This window comes from Strix uralensis, chromosome 6, assembly GCF_047716275.1.
Source record: "Strix uralensis isolate ZFMK-TIS-50842 chromosome 6, bStrUra1, whole genome shotgun sequence".
NCBI lineage: Eukaryota > Metazoa > Chordata > Aves > Strigiformes > Strigidae > Strix > Strix uralensis.
The window spans coordinates 26163612-26182852 of NC_133977.1; the positions used below are offsets into that span (position 1 = coordinate 26163612).

The 19241-nt window shown below is 34.5% G+C and overlaps 1 protein-coding gene across 1 annotated transcript in view; it reads left to right on the plus strand.

Moving 5' to 3' along the window:
• KCNH7 (potassium voltage-gated channel subfamily H member 7) overlaps positions 1 to 19241 on the plus strand; it is a 238724-nt gene that overhangs the window by 178281 nt on the left and 41202 nt on the right. Inside the window, exons 7-9 of the mRNA XM_074873347.1 lie at positions 5728 to 6153; positions 14223 to 14622; positions 15335 to 15534. Coding sequence (XP_074729448.1) covers positions 5728 to 6153; positions 14223 to 14622; positions 15335 to 15534 — 1026 coding nt within the window. The remainder of the gene's footprint in view (positions 1 to 5727; positions 6154 to 14222; positions 14623 to 15334; positions 15535 to 19241) is intronic.

Below are 19241 nucleotides of genomic sequence, written 5' to 3' on the forward strand. Positions count from 1 at the left end.
GAAACTTTGAAAAGTCAAAAGTTCTTTCAAAATTCTTCCCTTATTTTTGACCGGCTACAATAATATCTATAATAGAATTATCCTAGTTCCATTATCATCTTGTTTACAATTTCATGTAAATTTCATATCTTGGCTGCTGAATACACGTTATAAAATGAGAAGTTTTAAAGTTTCTTCAATCTCTGCTCATAATAAAGATGTTCAAGTCTCTCATCATACAAGGAACTGACATGTTGCTAGATTTGTTACAGCTTCCCTGACTTCAAGATGCAGGAGTAATCATCCATTCATCTGTCAGGGCTCTGCACCTACTGTTGGACTGAGCCCACCAAGATATTGGCAACATAATATTTTTTCATGTCATATAGTATTTCCTAGAAAGAAATAATTTTAACATTGTATTTCAATGAGTGGACTCGTATCCTCTTCCATAATTTTACACAAAATGTTTTATGGGTAAGATAGATGTTTATTTTAAAGTCCCCAAGTAATTTGGGATCATATTTATAGTTTGAGCTTTATTAAATGTTTATGAAATTCTTTTAACATGAAAGGTGCTATGCAAGCGCTAACCTTGTTAGTACAAGCTTTACTTTAATTTATCTGTGGCAAAAGCAGCAGTGACAGAACAGTATTTAGTACTGAATATAGCTACATCATTTAAATATACAGTTCATACGAGACACACTTAGTCATGAGACATAGGAAAGTACCTTTCTGAAAAGCTAATTTATTAAGCCTTGCACCCATCAAACTTCCACATCTACCTTTTGCATAGATATACACTGTATCCCTCTACGTTACAACTGCTGGGTTTCTCCCCATCCTGTATACCTCTTATTTTGCCACCTGTAAACGATGCTCTTTGTTCAGGTTTTCTGGATGTGTATTAGTTCTGTCTATGATGAAAGGTCTTACCTAGATTGTGAATATGTCACATGTTGTTTGTGTGAGTGTACATTAATTATTTATTTGCTTTCTCTTTGGAAATCTACAGCACAAAAATATTGTGAATTCTTAGGGAAAGTGCAAAAGGTCCAATGCTTTCTGAATAATTTGCTTACAGCATCTGGTCCATGCAATCACAATATGCTCATAGAATGAGTTCAGTGACTCTTGAAAGCATCAGGCATGCTTTCTGGTTGTTCTCCATGTTCATGTGCTTTATACAGCTCTGCAGTTGCTTGAGGAGTCATGGTCCAGCATAGAACCCTAACTCACACTTCCAGTCATGCAGTACTAGAATAGCTAGGTAACCATACTGTAAATCCATGCAGTGGTTTGACAGAAGTATTTCCACAATTCATGGTGGTAGTCATAACAGACAGCTTATCATTTATTATTTCTGTTATGATTTATTAAAACACTATTATGCTTCTTTACTTTGTTTCTAGTTCTTGGGTTTTTACTGTATGCATTTGCATCCTTTAATAAATTTAGATTGAAAATGCCTCAGAACAAAACTTATGAATATACATGTGATACATAGAAATATGGGTCTCTCAGAGTCTCTTGAAACTGTACAGTTTGCATAATAGATAACATAAAGTGTTTACATACAGGAAATAAAAATAGACTAGAAAGTGTCCCCATTAAGTTATAAAATCAAAATTAAGAGGACCAATATTTGTGTGAATTAATATAAATCTTAAAAATAAAAAGAATCATCTAAAGTTAGAGGAGTAAGAATGAAGATAACTCATTGCTGTTGTGTAACAGCTTCTATGAATGCTTTCCACTCATCCTTTGCAAGATGCTTTCAGTTTAGTAGGTAAATATTATTCTCTCTACTTGACAGAAGTTAGAGAGGTTAAACATCAGCTTGCCTCAGTTCACTGAGAAACTCAGTGGCAGAGATGAGAGTATAATTCCCAGATGATCCAACATCTTGCCTAGTGTTTTCCCTACATATTCTGTTTTATAAAAGAAATTGTACAAGGAAGAATCTTCGTGTTTCTCCAAGTGTCAAATGCTGTTGCTGCATGTGATGCTGCAGAGCCTATAACAAAAGTTCCCTACACAAACAAGTTATTCAGTGAAGCATGTGGCCAATGTGCTGCAAAGTACATCAGCCCAGTTTGGCTCCTTGACACTTCACCAGGAAACACTATGCAAAACAAGGTCTTTTGAACACAACACAAAGCAGAAATGTTATCCAGCACTAGACAGGTTTTCTTGAGGGGAAAGATGTTAGAACTGTCAAAAAAAAAAAAAAAGATAACACCACAAACAGTGTAACCCAGTTTAAAGTGATAAAGGCTCACTGAATCTTTTTTTTTTTTTAATTAATTTTCACCTGATAGTACTTCTGGTACCTACACTTTTTCTTTTTGCTTAGCAGAACAGCAGCCATTAATAAATTTTCATTCTTCTTAAATATATTTTCTTTCAATTTCAGTGAACTACTGTTATCTTTGAGAAACTAAAAGCTACCAAATACTTCAGAAAGATAAATCTGTCTAAACTGTGTGAATTTATGACAGTTATTTTGATTCCACTCCATATTTTTCTGGGTATCTGATTGCAGCCTTTCTACAATAAGTACCACCTCGAACTTGTTATCTTAGAAAGTGAACAAATGAACCAAAAAAGAGCAAAAGATATTCACCAGCCCTATCTGTGTGAAACACCTGAAGCAAGATGCTCAGAGTTTAAAAAATGTATTTGAATAAAGAGTCTTCTAACTTGCAGCAGAGCTGGTTTAACAGTGAATGGGATAAACAGGAACATACAGGAAAAGCTGAGGTTTAGATCAGGGTTCTTTACTCAAAGGCAAAATACAATACAGTTTATTTAACTCTGAAATTTTCTCATTATAAATAGAATAAATCTTATCACCTAATACTGCTTGTAAAACACACCAATTATAAATACAGTTCTGTGTTCACCAACAAAACCAGTGTGAGATGGTATTTCATGAAGGTTGAATACCCCTAATTTTTTTAAAGAGAAAACCCATTGCAGCTAGTATGACTTTTGCTACTCAGCATTATAGTCTTCTCTTTAGTAAGGTGCAAGGAAGCTTGACTTTCTCATCATGTCCCAAGGTTCAGAGACTTTTCAATACTGCAATACTTTAGTCTTGTCCCAGTGCAGCTCCTTACTCTTAAAAAACATTTCATCTCCTAAGGCCACCTCTTTTACAATTCAAACTATAAGGAGAGTTTCACTGTCCAGAAGATATAAGTTAATAAAATGTCTTTTCACTAACAGTGAATTTGTCAACATCTATTTTAAGTGAAAATAGTAAAGGTTTTTTGAGTGAATTGCTAAGTACACTGAAGTCTTCCATCTAGACAAAATGGCCAAGATTGGCCAACACCAATACCCAAAACTTGCAGGGATGTCACACAACAGCAAAAGGATAAGTTCACCTCATATTCAATCAGTCTCTATTGAAACTGCCAACATGAAACCGAATAATGTGTTTTCTCTTTTTTATGTATGTGCAACTGTGATTTTTTTATTTGAGAGACAAAGTCCCATCTTCTTTCTCTTGATCCAGCAAACAAAAAATAGTTACATAATGAGTGTTTGGTTTTACTTCCCCCTGCATGGGAGTAAGCAAGTCAGAAATGTAAGTTCTGTATCACATTATGAATATGAAATTCACAACCACCAGTCAGCCTCTCCATTTTGCCCAATTGGCTTTTTTGTTTGTTTGTTTTTGCTCTTCAGTTTCATCTAACTCAGTGTAAACCAACCTATGAATAAATGTAACTAAAATGAGAATAAGAACCGGATCGCAGGGGAATAAGTCCAATTTACATTATGTGTTGCTCTGAAGTGAAACACACTGGCTGGAATTTTCAAGCAACTGTAGGAGACATGTTAAGTAAGCTTTACTGTTCTTGTTGTCTAATTCATTTCCTTCATTGTCTGAAAATCCAGCAGGAGAACACAGATATAAATTTTATAAACAGCGGCTCCCTTGCAACATATACTCACACTGCTCTCAAATACTAAGAAAACATTCTTGTCAACTCATGAGGTGGTGGTCTGAAAATACAAAGACTGCTTAGGAGACCAAGCAATGTCTATGCTTCAGCTTGCTGTGTTTAATGCATAAAAATATAGCTAGCACCATTAGTTAAGTACAAGTCCTAGTTACAATATAAAAAATAGATGAACAGCCTCTACCATCACCTCAGCATGGTGCTTAATGGCTGCTTGAAGGTACCATATAATCTTTTGGATGGCTTAATCTTTTCTTTCTTCACAGTACAAAGAAGAGAGGTTCTCACAACATTTTCAGAGTAGAACTTCACTGAAAAAGAAGTGCCACTTAGATTACAAGTATAGGATCTAAGGTTTATACAACACTTGCTGTTGGAAAGTTAAACAGAAAGGAGTGTTCCAACCCTTATAATCATATAAGATTATGTTTGAGAAGCATGAAATTCCTCAGTCTTGAACAAGCTGAAATTTCAAATCCCGAATTACTTACTGCTAAACAAAAAGCAAATAAAAGCGGACAATGTTGCTGAGGAGGTATTTCCCAGGCATCATTTCATTTCAGTATAATTATTCATTTTAATTACTTTAGAAAGTCTGATTTTCTAAACAGCATTGTTTTTAATTAGCAGGAGATAAGGAATAACTAGAAGTAACTGGTGGAAAATGGGTATAAGATTTCTTGAATATGTCACTTGCCCAAATGGGTAGTAACTGAAGGTTGTCACCATCTGACATTTGTTCATTGATCTGCATAAAATGAAGTGGTGATCTGAGTCCCATAGGATTTGGAAAGCACCTGCAGTACAGAAGGCAATAATTAACATCATTGCTGACAGTGTCTATAACTACACCAGGCATTGAATAGGGACAAAATCATAATTTACCTTCTTATCCTTTAAGGTTTTGTTCTTCCATGTCAGAGTTCAGTCAGACTGGAGGAGCAGACAAAGGAAATTTGTTTTATCTGGTGCCCACACTATGCTTGTTCTTTGTACCAAAGCAGACATTTCAGCTTCTAGAGCCAGCAAATCAAGCAGTGCTTACAAACATAATCCCTTCCAAATAAAATTGAAATCAAACTTAGATAACACCAACAGATAACAAATCCATACTTTTAAAAGAATGATAGCAAGCTTTAGGCATTGACTAAAGTAGAAGTGAAGCAAAAGGCAATATCTCTGTGGTACCCCTCTTTGTCACACCTTTAGCGGTACTAGAACTACAGCCTCAGTGAAATTTGTCAATGCATGAAAGTTTTCCACACCACAAAACTCAAGTGGAGGTAGCTGTCAAGGACACCCACAGATCTTACTTTTTTATTTCTGGTTGCCTAAACATTTTCTAATGAGAATAGACTCTTTTGTAGAGAAATTAAGCTGTTGATAATAGATTTGGTTTGGGAGAAAAACACTATATCACTGCAAGAAAAGTTGTTCACTGGCCATGAACAGGCTGGCAAGGTTACCATGTGGTGGATAAATTAATTTGATGACATGTTTAATTATGCAGATTTTATGGACCAGATATACCACTTAATGGTTGCTACAGGGAACAAGAATCAATCTACTGTGTAAAATTGTCAATGAATTTATTGGACCCTGGCAGAAATCATGAATTTCACAGAAGTTTAGTTTGCCAAAACACCAATTAATTGAAGCTTAATCCTGAAAACTACAATAAAGTACTCTTTAGTTTGTCCTGTATTTGCTAAGTTTACTGAAAGTAGGAATACACTGCCTGATTATTGACATGGTGTATTTCTTGTTCTAGGTTTTATCCTTAGGGGCTGATGTTCTACCAGAATATAAACTCCAGACACCTCGCATCAACAAGTTTACTATATTGCACTATAGTCCTTTCAAAGCCGTCTGGGACTGGCTCATTTTGTTGCTGGTAATATACACCGCCATATTCACCCCTTACTCTGCTGCCTTCCTTCTGAATGATAGTGAGGAACGGAAGAGGAGGGAGTGTGGATATTCTTGCAGCCCACTGAATGTTGTAGACTTAATTGTGGATATTATGTTTATCATTGACATTCTAATAAACTTCAGAACAACATATGTAAATCAGAATGAAGAAGTGGTAAGTGACCCAGCAAAAATAGCAATTCACTACTTCAAAGGCTGGTTCCTAATTGACATGGTTGCTGCAATACCTTTTGACCTGCTGATTTTTGGCTCTGGTTCTGAAGAGGTAAGAATAAATGAATAAGAAATATTAAGTCTTAAGTTTTTACTTTAATAATCTGTATATCCTAATATATTTTTTGCTTGTCATTTAATAGGCTGTTTAGTAGTTCTGCCCCATCTTTTAAAGTTAAACTAAAATTAAATCTTCCTTAGGAGAATAAGATAGAATATTAGCTTTCATTGACAGGAGAACAGCTAGTATTTTTCAGTTATATCATATTTGATACTGTCTTTCCAAATAATGAAATAAATATATAATGTATTAAGGATTTGTTCAAATGCTTTTATTTAAGAACTGCTACCAAAAGAAAGAAAAAAAAATTATATGGGGTTAACCTTGCCAGACATGTCTAATGTCCTCACCCTATCTGTACAATAGGTTAAAAAAGTGTTCAATATATACATCTGAAAATTGCCCAGAGGTATATAAAACATACACTATGTTCTGGATGCCTGACCCAGTTCTGTCTCCTTCCAAATAATTTTATTTAATTTAAGAAGGGCTAAAGTTATAACATTTTTTTTGATGAAAAGTGAACTGACAAGTAGAGAATTGGCTTTTTTTGTGATGCATAGAATACAGCAGTTTAAAAGTAAAAAAAAGCAGCAAATCAAGCAAAATAGGATCCATTCACTTCTCGAAGGACACAAATCCATCTCTTAAAAATACCATTTTGTACATATTGGCATAAGGGAAACAGACATTTTTGTTGACCATATGTCCATGTCATTAATTGAGAAGAGAAAGGTGAAAACTAGACATTAATCAGCAATTTTTAGCATGAAAATTTACTGATCTGACTGTATGCTTCTGTGTCACAATACAGATAATCCAAAAATGTTTTCATTTTAAAATTAATTCCTTTATATTAAAGTCATGTGCTGTGACAGCAAATATTTTTATGTCCACCCCAAAGCCTGATCTAATTCTGAGCATACCATAGCTATCCTTATAATTTGCATGTAATCTTAATTAAGTATTCCTTTAAGGGTCAGTATAAAACAACTGGTGCATACCTACATGCACCTTGAGAGACTTGTGAGCATATTGTCTTAAAAATTTCAGAAGTAGGATGAATATCAGTCACACTTTTCTTAAACTCATTTTCTTAAATTTTATATAATGAGAATGTTTTCCTGTCTCAGGTGCTTCTGAAAAATCATTATAATAATATGGTCTAATTCAGCAGTCATCGAAATCAATAGTAACGTTCCTAGACAATAGTGATATTCCTATTAATTTGAACATGAGTGTACACAATCAAGGTAAATGAGGAATCTGGAGAAACATGTAGGTAATAGCACACCACAGAAATAAATTTTATTAAGGGAATGCAATAGGAAGAGAGAGAGTAACATAAAAGACAGAGGAACATGTTAGTAGTTCTCTTACCAAAAGAGAACTTTTCCATTCAGAAGGTGACTAAAAAGTTCGGAGATTCAAGAGAAACTTTGATCACCTTTTACATTCATTATCTGTGCTAGGTCTCAGTCTTTCTACAGATTTTTTTCTGTGGTTTTGATAGAACAGGCACATGAAAGACAAACATTTTGACAATAACATTGTTTCTAACTTGGACCACATCTTTGCCCTTCAGGTATGGTCTACATCCCTTTCTCATCACTGAGCACTCATCACTGCCAAAAATTATGTTCAGTGATTGGAAGTGTGGAACATCAAAAATTACAACAGGGACCAATTCCAAAGATCATTGAAGGAGTGCCCTTTGGATTTGACCCTGAACATTACTCTTCCACACCTCTCCTGTTAACAGACATCCTGAATGGTAAAGTGCCAGGTGCTAAAGTGATGCTAAAGGGATAACTTTAACCTAAGATAATGTTACAGACCAGTAGTAAACAAGTGCATTCTCTCAGGTGAGTACACAAATACATAAATGTGGAACTAGGAACAGAAATTATTGGACCATGTAATGACTTTTCTAGTATTGCAGATATGGGTAAATTAATTCTTTATTCCCTCAAAACCTAGTAATTGAACAGTTTTACTATCTGGAAAAACTAGTTTGTTTACCTCAGCAGCAATTAAACTATAAATTATGACCAGTTCACCATACCATCATGACTTCTCTCTCTCATTCATTGTACTGAATGTCAACCACTTTTTCTAAGCTGCTACTTACTGCAGTTTTGTTTCCTACATTGCTGACTGTAATATTTCCCCAATGATCCCTTTTTGATAGTTTAGCAAGAAGGAGCAAATGTAAAACAGTTAGAATGGAACATTTTTCATTTAATAGAATTTTTTCAGCCATAAGGGTTATCTTTTTCATGAAATAGCTCTTTTTTGTTATCTAGACATTCTTCAAATAAGATCCCCTACAAGCAATTGTATTGAATAGTCTTTTTATTAAACAGCATAAGCTCCAAAGACAGCTCCATGTGCGCTCACCCAGCTTTAAAACACCTTGATATCAAACTGAGTCTAGAAAGGGCAGGAGATAATAATCCAAATACCCCATGCAGCACTATCTGAATGCTTCTATTTGAGCCATACTTTGTCAACCATAGGAAAGCAAGAGAGTAAGACAGTTAACTTTCCAATTTCTAAAATCGGGAACTAATATAATTTGAAATTATTTTTTTCTGTTTAAGCAGACTCAACACAACATTATTTTGGCTGGTAGTAAGCCCTTCTTTTCTTTTTTTTTTTTGTGCATTGTAAATGTTAAGTGGCATCCCTAATACTTGGGAAGATAAAAATAATGAGTAGATGGACTTTTTAGTTTCTATTCTTTTGGTAGTTTATTTTCAATCAGCAGTCTGAGTTGGATTTTAAACAAATAATAGTTGCAATGGCACAGCTCCTTAAGGCACACGCATAGATGATGTGCATGTACAAGAGGAATGCTGCTTAAGATTACTAGATATTTTTAGATACATGCATTTAAAATAACATGCTTTTTAATGTATTGATGAGATTGTCACTTCAAAGACAGGTACGCAGTAGGGAAAAATCAGATGGATATATGTATATAACCGGGGTTTCTTCCCTTTCATCTAGAACCTACTGCAATAAAACATACCAAAAAAAGTGATGGTAACAGCTTCAGCAAGAAAATTTTCATATTTATAGTTTTATTAAATTGAGGCCAGAGAGAACACTCAGCTGAAATATGCAGAAAAGCATGAAGTCTTTTGCTTTTGCTGTTTGTACAAATAATAGTGATTAAAGCTATTTTACAGTACATAATTAAAAAGCCTTCCAACAGGAAAAATGCTGCCTTAGAAAATGAAAATAAATACATCATGATGTATATATCGAGCATACTCACAAAACGTAAGAGTGAATGTGTCTTCTATTCATAGCAATAAATTAAGAAAATAGATGGGGTTTGGCTAAAACGAAGACATATAAATCAAAGTACTCTTTTTTTTCTCTTAGTTTTGATGTGTTCACTCCATTACACAGCATATCTGTTAAAGCAAACTGAAAGAAGAATCCCACATTTCTAGAATTAGAGATTGACCCTCACAGTCCTGACTGCATCTCCACTGATAGAATCAGTACTTTACCCCCTTTCAAATTAAAATATATTTGAAAATCAAGCTCAGAAACATCTCAGGAAGAGAGTAATATTGTTTCCTGTGCTCAGTTTAGCAATTTACTTGGAAAACCTATTCCTATGAATTCCAAGTCTTTTACACTGAAGACTGCATAGTTGATCATACAGGCAGTTTGTCTTTGCTTTAGCAAATCTGTGGACTGAGTACAGTCCAGGATGATGAGCATTAGGGTAGAGTCTCTGGAAATTATTTAGGTGGCTGGCTAATATCAGAGAAGCATTTAGTATCAACTTTTTCTTCCCTTAATTGTTTTTCAAGATGAAGCAAAGAGGAACCCCAGCGCTACTTGATCAGGCAGTTATTTGCAGACCATTTTGGCAGTCCTTTATCAATGGCAGTTGAAGCACCAGTACCCTGCTATAAATAAGAAGTTTTGGTTAGTTTAAATATTTTTGTTTAATTGCTGTTTGTACTAATATTTTCAGTATCATGATGCATACAGCATAAAGATCTTCAACAATGACACAGTGCTCAGAAGAGGCTATTAAGGTAATGAAGCATAGACTGAAAGGCCAAATTCTGGCATGTATTAGAGATTTTTCCAAGAGAGAGAAAAAAATTACCTATGCTTGATGCTATAGTGCTGTAGTGCTCGATTTATTTACAGACTGCAAAAAAGATAGAAGGTTGATGATGGGTTTAATATAAAATATAGGTGACAGGAAATTATTGAGAAACTGAGGACCTTACAATACCAAGAAACTGGAAAGCACCCTATAGCAGATGAAATACTGTGTAAGCAAGTACACATTAATGCACATTAGAAGAGGCAGTTTGAGATACTCATACACATCAGTGGGTTTTTTTGGTTTAAAAAAGAGACAAGAGATGACATTATAGATTTATACATTAATGATAATAGATATTATGAAGAAAAAAAAAAAAAAACCCACAAAAATCTAGAGGAAACCTAAAGATCTGGCCATCAGTGAGAAAGTCATGAGTAGTAAATGGCTCTTTGCACAGGCAGAATACCATTTATGCAGATAATTAATTTGTGATACCAGCTCCCTCTTCCAGTCTGATACAATAATAACTTCTGAACGATACCCTCTGCAATCAGAGAGACTGATGCCCTCCTCTTTCAAAATGTGCTGTAATCAATTGCTGTCCATCAAAATAGGCCCCTGCTGTGGTCATTTCTGCATCAGGTCTTGAGAAATTGAGGGTATAAACTAATCTCACTGTTAAAAAATAAGAGTAATCAGAGTTAAGGATATCCCCTTGTAATATATAAGGTTTTTGTAAAATAAAGTCAGTGACCTATACTTAGAAAATATAGTATCCATGAACTCCTGTTTTTATAAGGTCATTTATTTCCCCCGGAGAGAAAATAATTGACAAAATTTAACCTTTCTCAAGTTTATTATCAGAACTGAATCATTATTCCAATATTCCAAAACAACTAAAGATGTCTTCTATGTGGATATTTAGCTCATGGAGAGAACCATGTAGGCATGAAAGAACCATTGTAGGCATGAGGTATTGTTTATTTTTTGTGCTATTACTAAAGTCAAAACAGAAAAAAAACAATACACTTTTAATCCAGGCCTCCCTCCTGTACTATAGCTAGAAAAAAATCAAAAGGTGTTTTAAAAGGCCAAATCGCACAATAACCAAACAAGGCAAAAATATCAGAATTACATTGGCTGTACTGATTAACAAAATGTTAGATTGACAGATTGGACTATATAGATAGTGCAATGGAGAAATCTAAACTGATCTTTTTTACTTTGTAATTTTGTTCATTTGCAATGAAAAAGTAAATTTGAAGAAATAGAATGTCTGTTTTGGCAGAATCTATTTAAAATTAGTATTACCTTAAGACCTTTATCCTTTTAATAAATCTTACCAATTAAAAAAGACTTCTTCAATGTATTGTAGGGATTTTAGATTCTGAAAGTACTTAAATATGTGCTATGGTCCTAATGAATTCCAGTTTAGATGAACAGTTAAGTGCCTTGCATAAATGGAATACTGTTTGCACTGAATATAATATAATGAGATAAAAATGATCCTGTACCCATCTTCTACCAAACCAGATTCACAGTTTCCATAGCTATGAGATTCCTATGTGCTTCTGGCTCACAGTAAATGTTGCTACAAAAAAAAAAAAAAAAAAATATTAAAAATCCTGATGTGGGTATCTAGCAACTCTTGAACTTGTAGTCCAGCTGATAAAGCTAGGTATGATGAAAACGGAGGAGCAAGCAATTCAGAGGAAAGAGGAACATCTATCAGATTGCTATTTGCAGACATTAATTGTTGGCATCGGATGGAGTAAAGTGGGTAACTGACAGAGCAGGACCTCTGCATCCTTGGGTACTGTGCTGAGCAAAGTATTCCAACACACCAAGGAAATTACATTGCACAAGGCATAATTCTGACACCAAGTACTTCTGTCCCTGGCCAAGTGACATATGGGAGGCGGACTGTTACTGCATAAAGGCTACATCTACACTGAGAAGTGGACAGCATGTAAAGGCACACCAAAACCTGTGGATCATGCTTTCCACCTCTACTGCCAGCGATATTCTAGTGTCAAAGCCTCTCCACTGTGTAAAAGAAAATTCAAACTGAGGATTAGTTTCTTGATGCTTTAAAGCACATCTAGTCTAACTCATGCTGATTTTACCCTGAAGACATGGACCTTGCTTGTATTATACACCTCCCACATACTCCAGAGCTCACACTTATGCAGTATCTAAGCATGGGATTGACACTAAGGATGAGTATATTATCTTAGTATCTCAAGTCTTATCTTAAGAATGGGGTGGAAGACTGTTGACATATTTAGGATTCGCAATCTGACTTCTGATCTATTTAAGGGGCACTGTAAGGATATCTTGCATGGTGTAGAGATATGGCTACACCTGTAATGGAATTGTCCAACACCCCATGAAGAACAAATCTTAGTTTTTCTTAAGATTCCTTTTTTCCTTAAGGGATCATAAATATTTAAATCTGATCTACCTTACAAAAAAATGTACCTAATGGCAATATTCACATGCTGAATCTCAGCCTAGGCATAGCTTTTTAAAGGATATGGTCTTTCAGACTGTTGGGGTCACAATCAATGAAACAGCCTTCTTTATGTGACAATGAGAAATTCACCCTGAAATTATTCTGTGATGTTAAGCTGAACCAAGGAACATTACCCAGTGTTACACTACATTATTCTCTTGCTCATTTACTCAGAAAATATGAATATATTGAGTTGTCCACTGACAAATGCAGCCAAGAAAGCCTTTGTTCCAAGGGCTGTGGGATTTTACTCAGAAACATGGTAAATGCAAGAATTTAATAAAACATAAAAACAAGTCTAGTACTTGTTGAAAGAAAGCTTTAACGTGACACATACTACCATCAGTGTGGTTTGTAAGGCTCGGAAAACTTTTCCAGTTAAGTGGTATGATATATACATGCATGTTAAAAAAATGAAGGAGAAACTTACTCAAACCTTATTCAGTCTTGACATTTACTGAATATTTTAATATATGTTCAGACTTAATGGAGGGGAAAAGGTAGCTGAGTTCTTTTTGAAATCAAGTTGTTACTATTTACAATATTGGCAATCTCTTTTACAAGGAATTAACAAGTATGAAAACAATTTACTTATTGAAAATTGTAAATTTACATTAATAAACTTTAGATTCCTTTAAAAAGATCAGAGCCTCAAAGAGGCTGCAATTAATCATAGGGCAGGTCTGCACTAAAAAGCTTGGAATATATTCCTGGTTAATAACTGACCCATATTTTTTTATAATGGTATAGTACTTTTATTAGTGGCTTCTGCCACTATACCTGCAAGCTTCAGGATGGAAGGTGCAAAAAGAAGATAATGTGGAGTCTGGCAATGGTAACTTTTCCATTATTTTCTATTCACAGTGGTTCATCTTCTTTGACCTTTGTAGTGTTTTGACCATTACAAACAGGAAGAATATTTGTAGAATAAGATACTTACTCTTTGGAACATTTCTGCCTTATTCCTTCTCTTTTCTAGAACATGTGTGCTAGAGCATTGCAAGGAGTTTCTAAGATAGGATCAAATACAGTTACACAGCTTTGTTCAAACATCATAAATACTTATTATCTACAAGGCCAGTCATATAATTATGAGTAGTTCAAATAACTTACAGACTTTATCACAGAAAAACATCATGAATCTAATGGATCATTTAAATTCATTAGGGTAGGTTGAAGAGTCCAGATCAAGAATAATATTCAAAATGAAAGAGTATTCAGCAGATGACAACTTCAATATATCTTAATTTAAAATGTGCATTTCTTACTGTTTTCTTCACTGTTTTTACAATAAAATTGATAGTTTAAAGAAAATTAAATTAAGATTACATTGAAATGTGTTAATCTACTGGTTTTGTTGATTCCCCAGAATAATGGAATTTGCACTGGTTTATTCATGCTGACTATTTATAAAAGCACATTTGCTAACAGAGGAAATCAATTTTTATCTTATTTTTACAGACAACAACATTAATAGGTCTTCTGAAGACAGCTAGACTACTGCGTTTGGTGAGGGTAGCACGGAAACTGGACAGATATTCAGAATATGGTGCTGCTGTTCTGATGCTCCTTATGTGCATATTTGCACTAATTGCACACTGGCTTGCTTGCATTTGGTATGCCATTGGAAACGTAGAAAGACCTTACTTGGCTCACAAGATTGGCTGGTTGGATTCTTTAGGAGAACAATTAGGAAAGCATTACAATAAGAGTGATGCAAGCTCTGGACCATCCATCAAGGACAAATATGTTACAGCACTTTATTTTACCTTCAGCAGTCTGACAAGTGTAGGATTTGGAAATGTGTCTCCAAACACCAACTCAGAGAAAATCTTTTCCATCTGTGTCATGTTGATTGGCTGTAAGTAGTTTTATCTTGTTCATTTTTTAATTTTTTTCTCAGTGTTTGAGCAAATGACTTAACAGTCTAAACTAATAAGATTATAAGCATGCAGCCGGAAGGGCAAATTCCCAGGGAAAGCAATGTTATATGCAAAAATATGTTGTGATTCATGCAGTGCCAGGAAGTAGTCAAGTTGCTTGACTACTCAAAATCTGTGATTCAAACTGTCAGAAGTTTTGTGTTGTGTATCAGTGTCTGTAAGCAAATCCTGTATAGGGTAGGATTTAGGAAACTATAGCCCATCTTTTTTGGATAATCATAATTATATTTTATTTGTTGACTTAAACCCTGAACCTATAAATGTATGTGTACCTTCTTAACTCTGTTCTTAACTTGTAGTTAACCTTGGTAGTTCCTAGTTCTTAGTTCTACTGAAGACCATAAAATCAGATTAACCTAACTTACACCACTAAACTCAGGACTGCAAATCTCCAAAGATAAATATTACCATCTTGATTACACTTTAATATTTAAGACTCATCTGTTAACTGAGTTGGTACTGATACAATCAAATCAATAAAAAACTTCAGGTAAACCAATTCCACATCTCTGAAAATGTTACTAGTCTCATCTGAGCTGTCTTACATACAAAGTGCATTGTAAGAACTGTTGCATCATCTGCAAAACCCAATGATATGACTTAAGTAAATTTTGTTTCTCTTTAATCCAGCATTAATGTATGCTAGCATTTTTGGAAACGTATCTGCAATAATCCAAAGACTCTACTCGGGAACTGCACGATATCACATGCAGATGCTGCGAGTAAAGGAGTTCATACGCTTTCATCAAATCCCCAACCCTCTGCGGCAGCGACTTGAGGAATACTTCCAGCATGCCTGGACGTACACCAATGGCATTGACATGAACATGGTATGTTGTTTTGTTTTTCAGGCTGAGGAACAGATAAATGCATGCAAATTTAGAAAGACATTGTAAGTCTTCATTATTTATGAACTGTAAAAGTACAGGTTCAAGAAGGTAGATATATAGCAATTATTGAAAATCAAGCCATTAGAAATTTGGCATCCAAACATTTAGCTGCCTAGATTATTACAAACTGTATCAGCAGTCTGAACTCTCACTATGCATAGGAAAGCTTGAGAACTGCAGTTGGCTATTATAAGTTTAAGACAAGAAAAAAAAATCATAGGTTTCTTATTTCAGACATAGCTGTTCCAGAATTTTGTTTGCTCTTTCACCTGATTTTCCACTTCCAGTATCAAACAAGAGTACCTTTGTTGATTTCTACAGAGTTACTCTTCTTACCTGCAGAGATCAATTCTTTTTCAAAATCCTATCATGTAATCTAGAACAGGTATTTTGGGCGGTGGGTGGAAGAGAGGAGCAGCCAGGCAGATTAGCTGCAATTTTCAGAGTGAAATATTCTAATTATATGATAGTCTGAGCAGTAGTTCACTTGCATTCACAATCACATAATTCTGCACTGAAAGCCAGCTCAGTACTACTAACCATTTAGCAATCCACAGAATCTCATTTCTAGGAAATGGCAAGGTACAACACTCATATTTTCTGTTCTTGATGAAAAAGCTGTAAACACTCCTTATATAAAAATATATTATGATGCCAGCTAGAAAGGAATAACAGTCTGCTAATGAGCAAAAGTAAGCATTATTTTCTGGAGACAGCAACATTTCTTCTGAAAAGTTGACATAGGTTTGAAGACACTGAGAGCATTGTGCATCTTAAGGATCTGTGAATCTCTGTCTCTAGAGGGATGCTTTCCAGAGCTATTCTGAGTTATAGAGACTTTGCAGAGCTCTCCATAAAGTTGGCAAGAACAAGAAAATCTATACATTTTTGCAACAATTTAACTAGAAATCAACCTCAGAAATTTTGACATAAATTCAAACAGCTTCCATGTGGTATCTATACATACATTTGTGAATGATTGTCAGGGTGGTACACTTTTATGCTGTAAGCAGAAACAATGGTCTTGATTAAAAGTTTTTACAAATCTGAGTCACTGACAGCTTGACTTTATGGTTACCATTAAGTAAAGCAGATCTTAAAAGTAAGACAGCAAACTAAATATGTTGGGCTTCACCTCCCACTTCCATGAGTGTTCCCTCCAGAGGGATATTATGCCCAGCACAGGACAAGGACACTTGTATAAACCTCTGCTGGGGATTACTGCAGTGGAAGGCAGCATCAGTAGCTTCATCCTGTGTGGCACTGGATGGCCCTAATTCCCTTTGATGGCAATGGGATTGTGGGGTACTCAGCACTTTGCAGGATCAGGCTCTTAAGCTGCAGGTGGGTGCAGCCTAAGCCTAAAGTAGCTCACTGAATTATTTCTGAAGATATTACAAAATCATGCACACCTTAACTAATTCACTACCACTAATGAATGTACTAAAAACACCTGTTTCACAAGAAATAGGAATTAAAACTGGATGTTGTCAGGTTAAACTTTGCATAATGCAGGAATTGCTGTACTGGAATAAATCTTGGATTTGTCATTAATGTGAAATACTATCTAAATGGATTAAACAGCTCATATTCTGCAATATGATTGTGAGGCAGTATGGAGGCTTTGTTTTAAATAAAATGTGAAAAAATCAAGTTTAGTATCTTGTTTTGTTACATTTTATTTCTTATTCTGTTCACAATTCTATCCCTCAAGTTTTATGGCAGATGCTTAATTTTCTTAAAAAGTGAGTTTGAATATATGACACTTAGTGCAAGGATAATATAAGAATTGTGTGATTTATGTTGTACTTATGAAAGATTTATCTCTTTCCTGTCTGCTTCATACCTAAATACATGGAATAACACCACCCACTGGTAAGAGCAGGAGGTATTTATATCAAATTTAATTCCAGTATAAAGTGTGGAGAATATCCATGTTATCTGTCGGGTTTAGAGCTTGTTCAATGCTTTCTAATTTTAATTGTAACTTTTTGCATGATGAAGGGGTAGATAGCAAAGGGAAATAATCCAAATAGAATCAGATGTGGGGCAAAATGGTTACTAAAAATTAGATATTAAGAAATGTTAATCTAACTGCATTTATTACTCACTGTTTTACCCCACAACTCAAATCATGCTTCTCTGCCCAAAAAAGGTCATGTGCGTATTGGTTTGCATTAGATAGTCGCTCTGTAGGAATGTCACTCTGACAAAGTTGCCATGCTGATCATTCTGCATTTTCCTTTGCGTGAATGCGCTTAGTTCGAACCATATATGCATGTTAGCACAAGCACCAATGAAGTTTTCTTGGCTATAAGCCATGTGCATATGAGATGAACTTGCATGTAGTATTAACTTAATTTTGCATGAAATATTTGCATTTACCCACCAAAGGGCTAATACTGTCCTCAGACAAATGTGTTTGACTCCTGTCAATATTTACTGGGAGTTTTTTGCAAATATCTGAAGGCAGAATTTGATCCAATGTCTTTCTTTTTCATTTCATGACTGAAAACTGAATGAAATTCAAAAACTCAGTTCTCTTTCTCCTTTGAAATATGAAATGCATGAATAATTTACATTTTTATATATATATGTACACGCAATATATACACACACATATATATATAAATAATAGAGAATTTGTTTCAAAAGATGCTTTTAATTGTCATCAGTAGTATACTTAAGAAATCAGGAAAAGTGAAACAAAAAAACAACTTTTGACCTCAGGAATAATACTGCACTAAGACTAAATAAACTTGATTTCCTAAACGAAATCCTGCACTTTATATTAAAAACCAGAAGATAATACTTTATGCTCATTTAAAATGGCTAAACTTAAAATTAGCTTTGAAGATCTGTAGGTGAAATATGCTGAGAACATTGTTTATTTGTTCCCCTCTGCTTCATTTCTACATCTCTTTGATTAGGTTTCATTGCATAATGTATTTTGATAAAAGCAATTCCACATAATTATGCATGAACTGGATAAACAGGATTTAGGATTTATCTTAATCTGGATAAAAATCTTGAGTCTATAGAATAAGCATAATTTTAAATCATAGCCCTGTGGTATACACTGGCAAAGTTAAACTACAAAAAAATTATTTACAGTGTATATTGTTTCATGAAGGATGTCACCAGTCCAAAATATTCAAAGATATTATTTTTATTTTTAAAATATCCCATCTGTTTTCCCTAAACTCTCTTTGCCTTCCTTTCCCCCTTCATTCCAATGTTATCAGTCCAGCACTGATAATAGCATGCCTGTGATGCTTAACCTAAAAAGATGACATATATAGTGTTTGAGATCCCTTTTTAAGTTATGCATGTATTTTTTACAATCTCCCCCCCATTCTTTCCATGGATCTTCTGTGCATCTGAATAGCTTTATTCATTTATTTTACTTTTATAAAGAGTTCAAAGAAGTAAATAAGTGGGACAAGCTTTGGAAAGTGTTTAGCCAAATGTACACATTAATTAAAATTTTGTATGTGGTACAGATGCCTTTTTATTTTGGGGTTTACCCAGTACCATGAAAGAAGAGAGCAAGTCAGAATTTTTATGCATAAATTTATGGAACTTTTTCCTGCAAGCATCCAAGCAAATGGTCGATTGTACACTTGTGATAAGTTGTCTTGGCCACA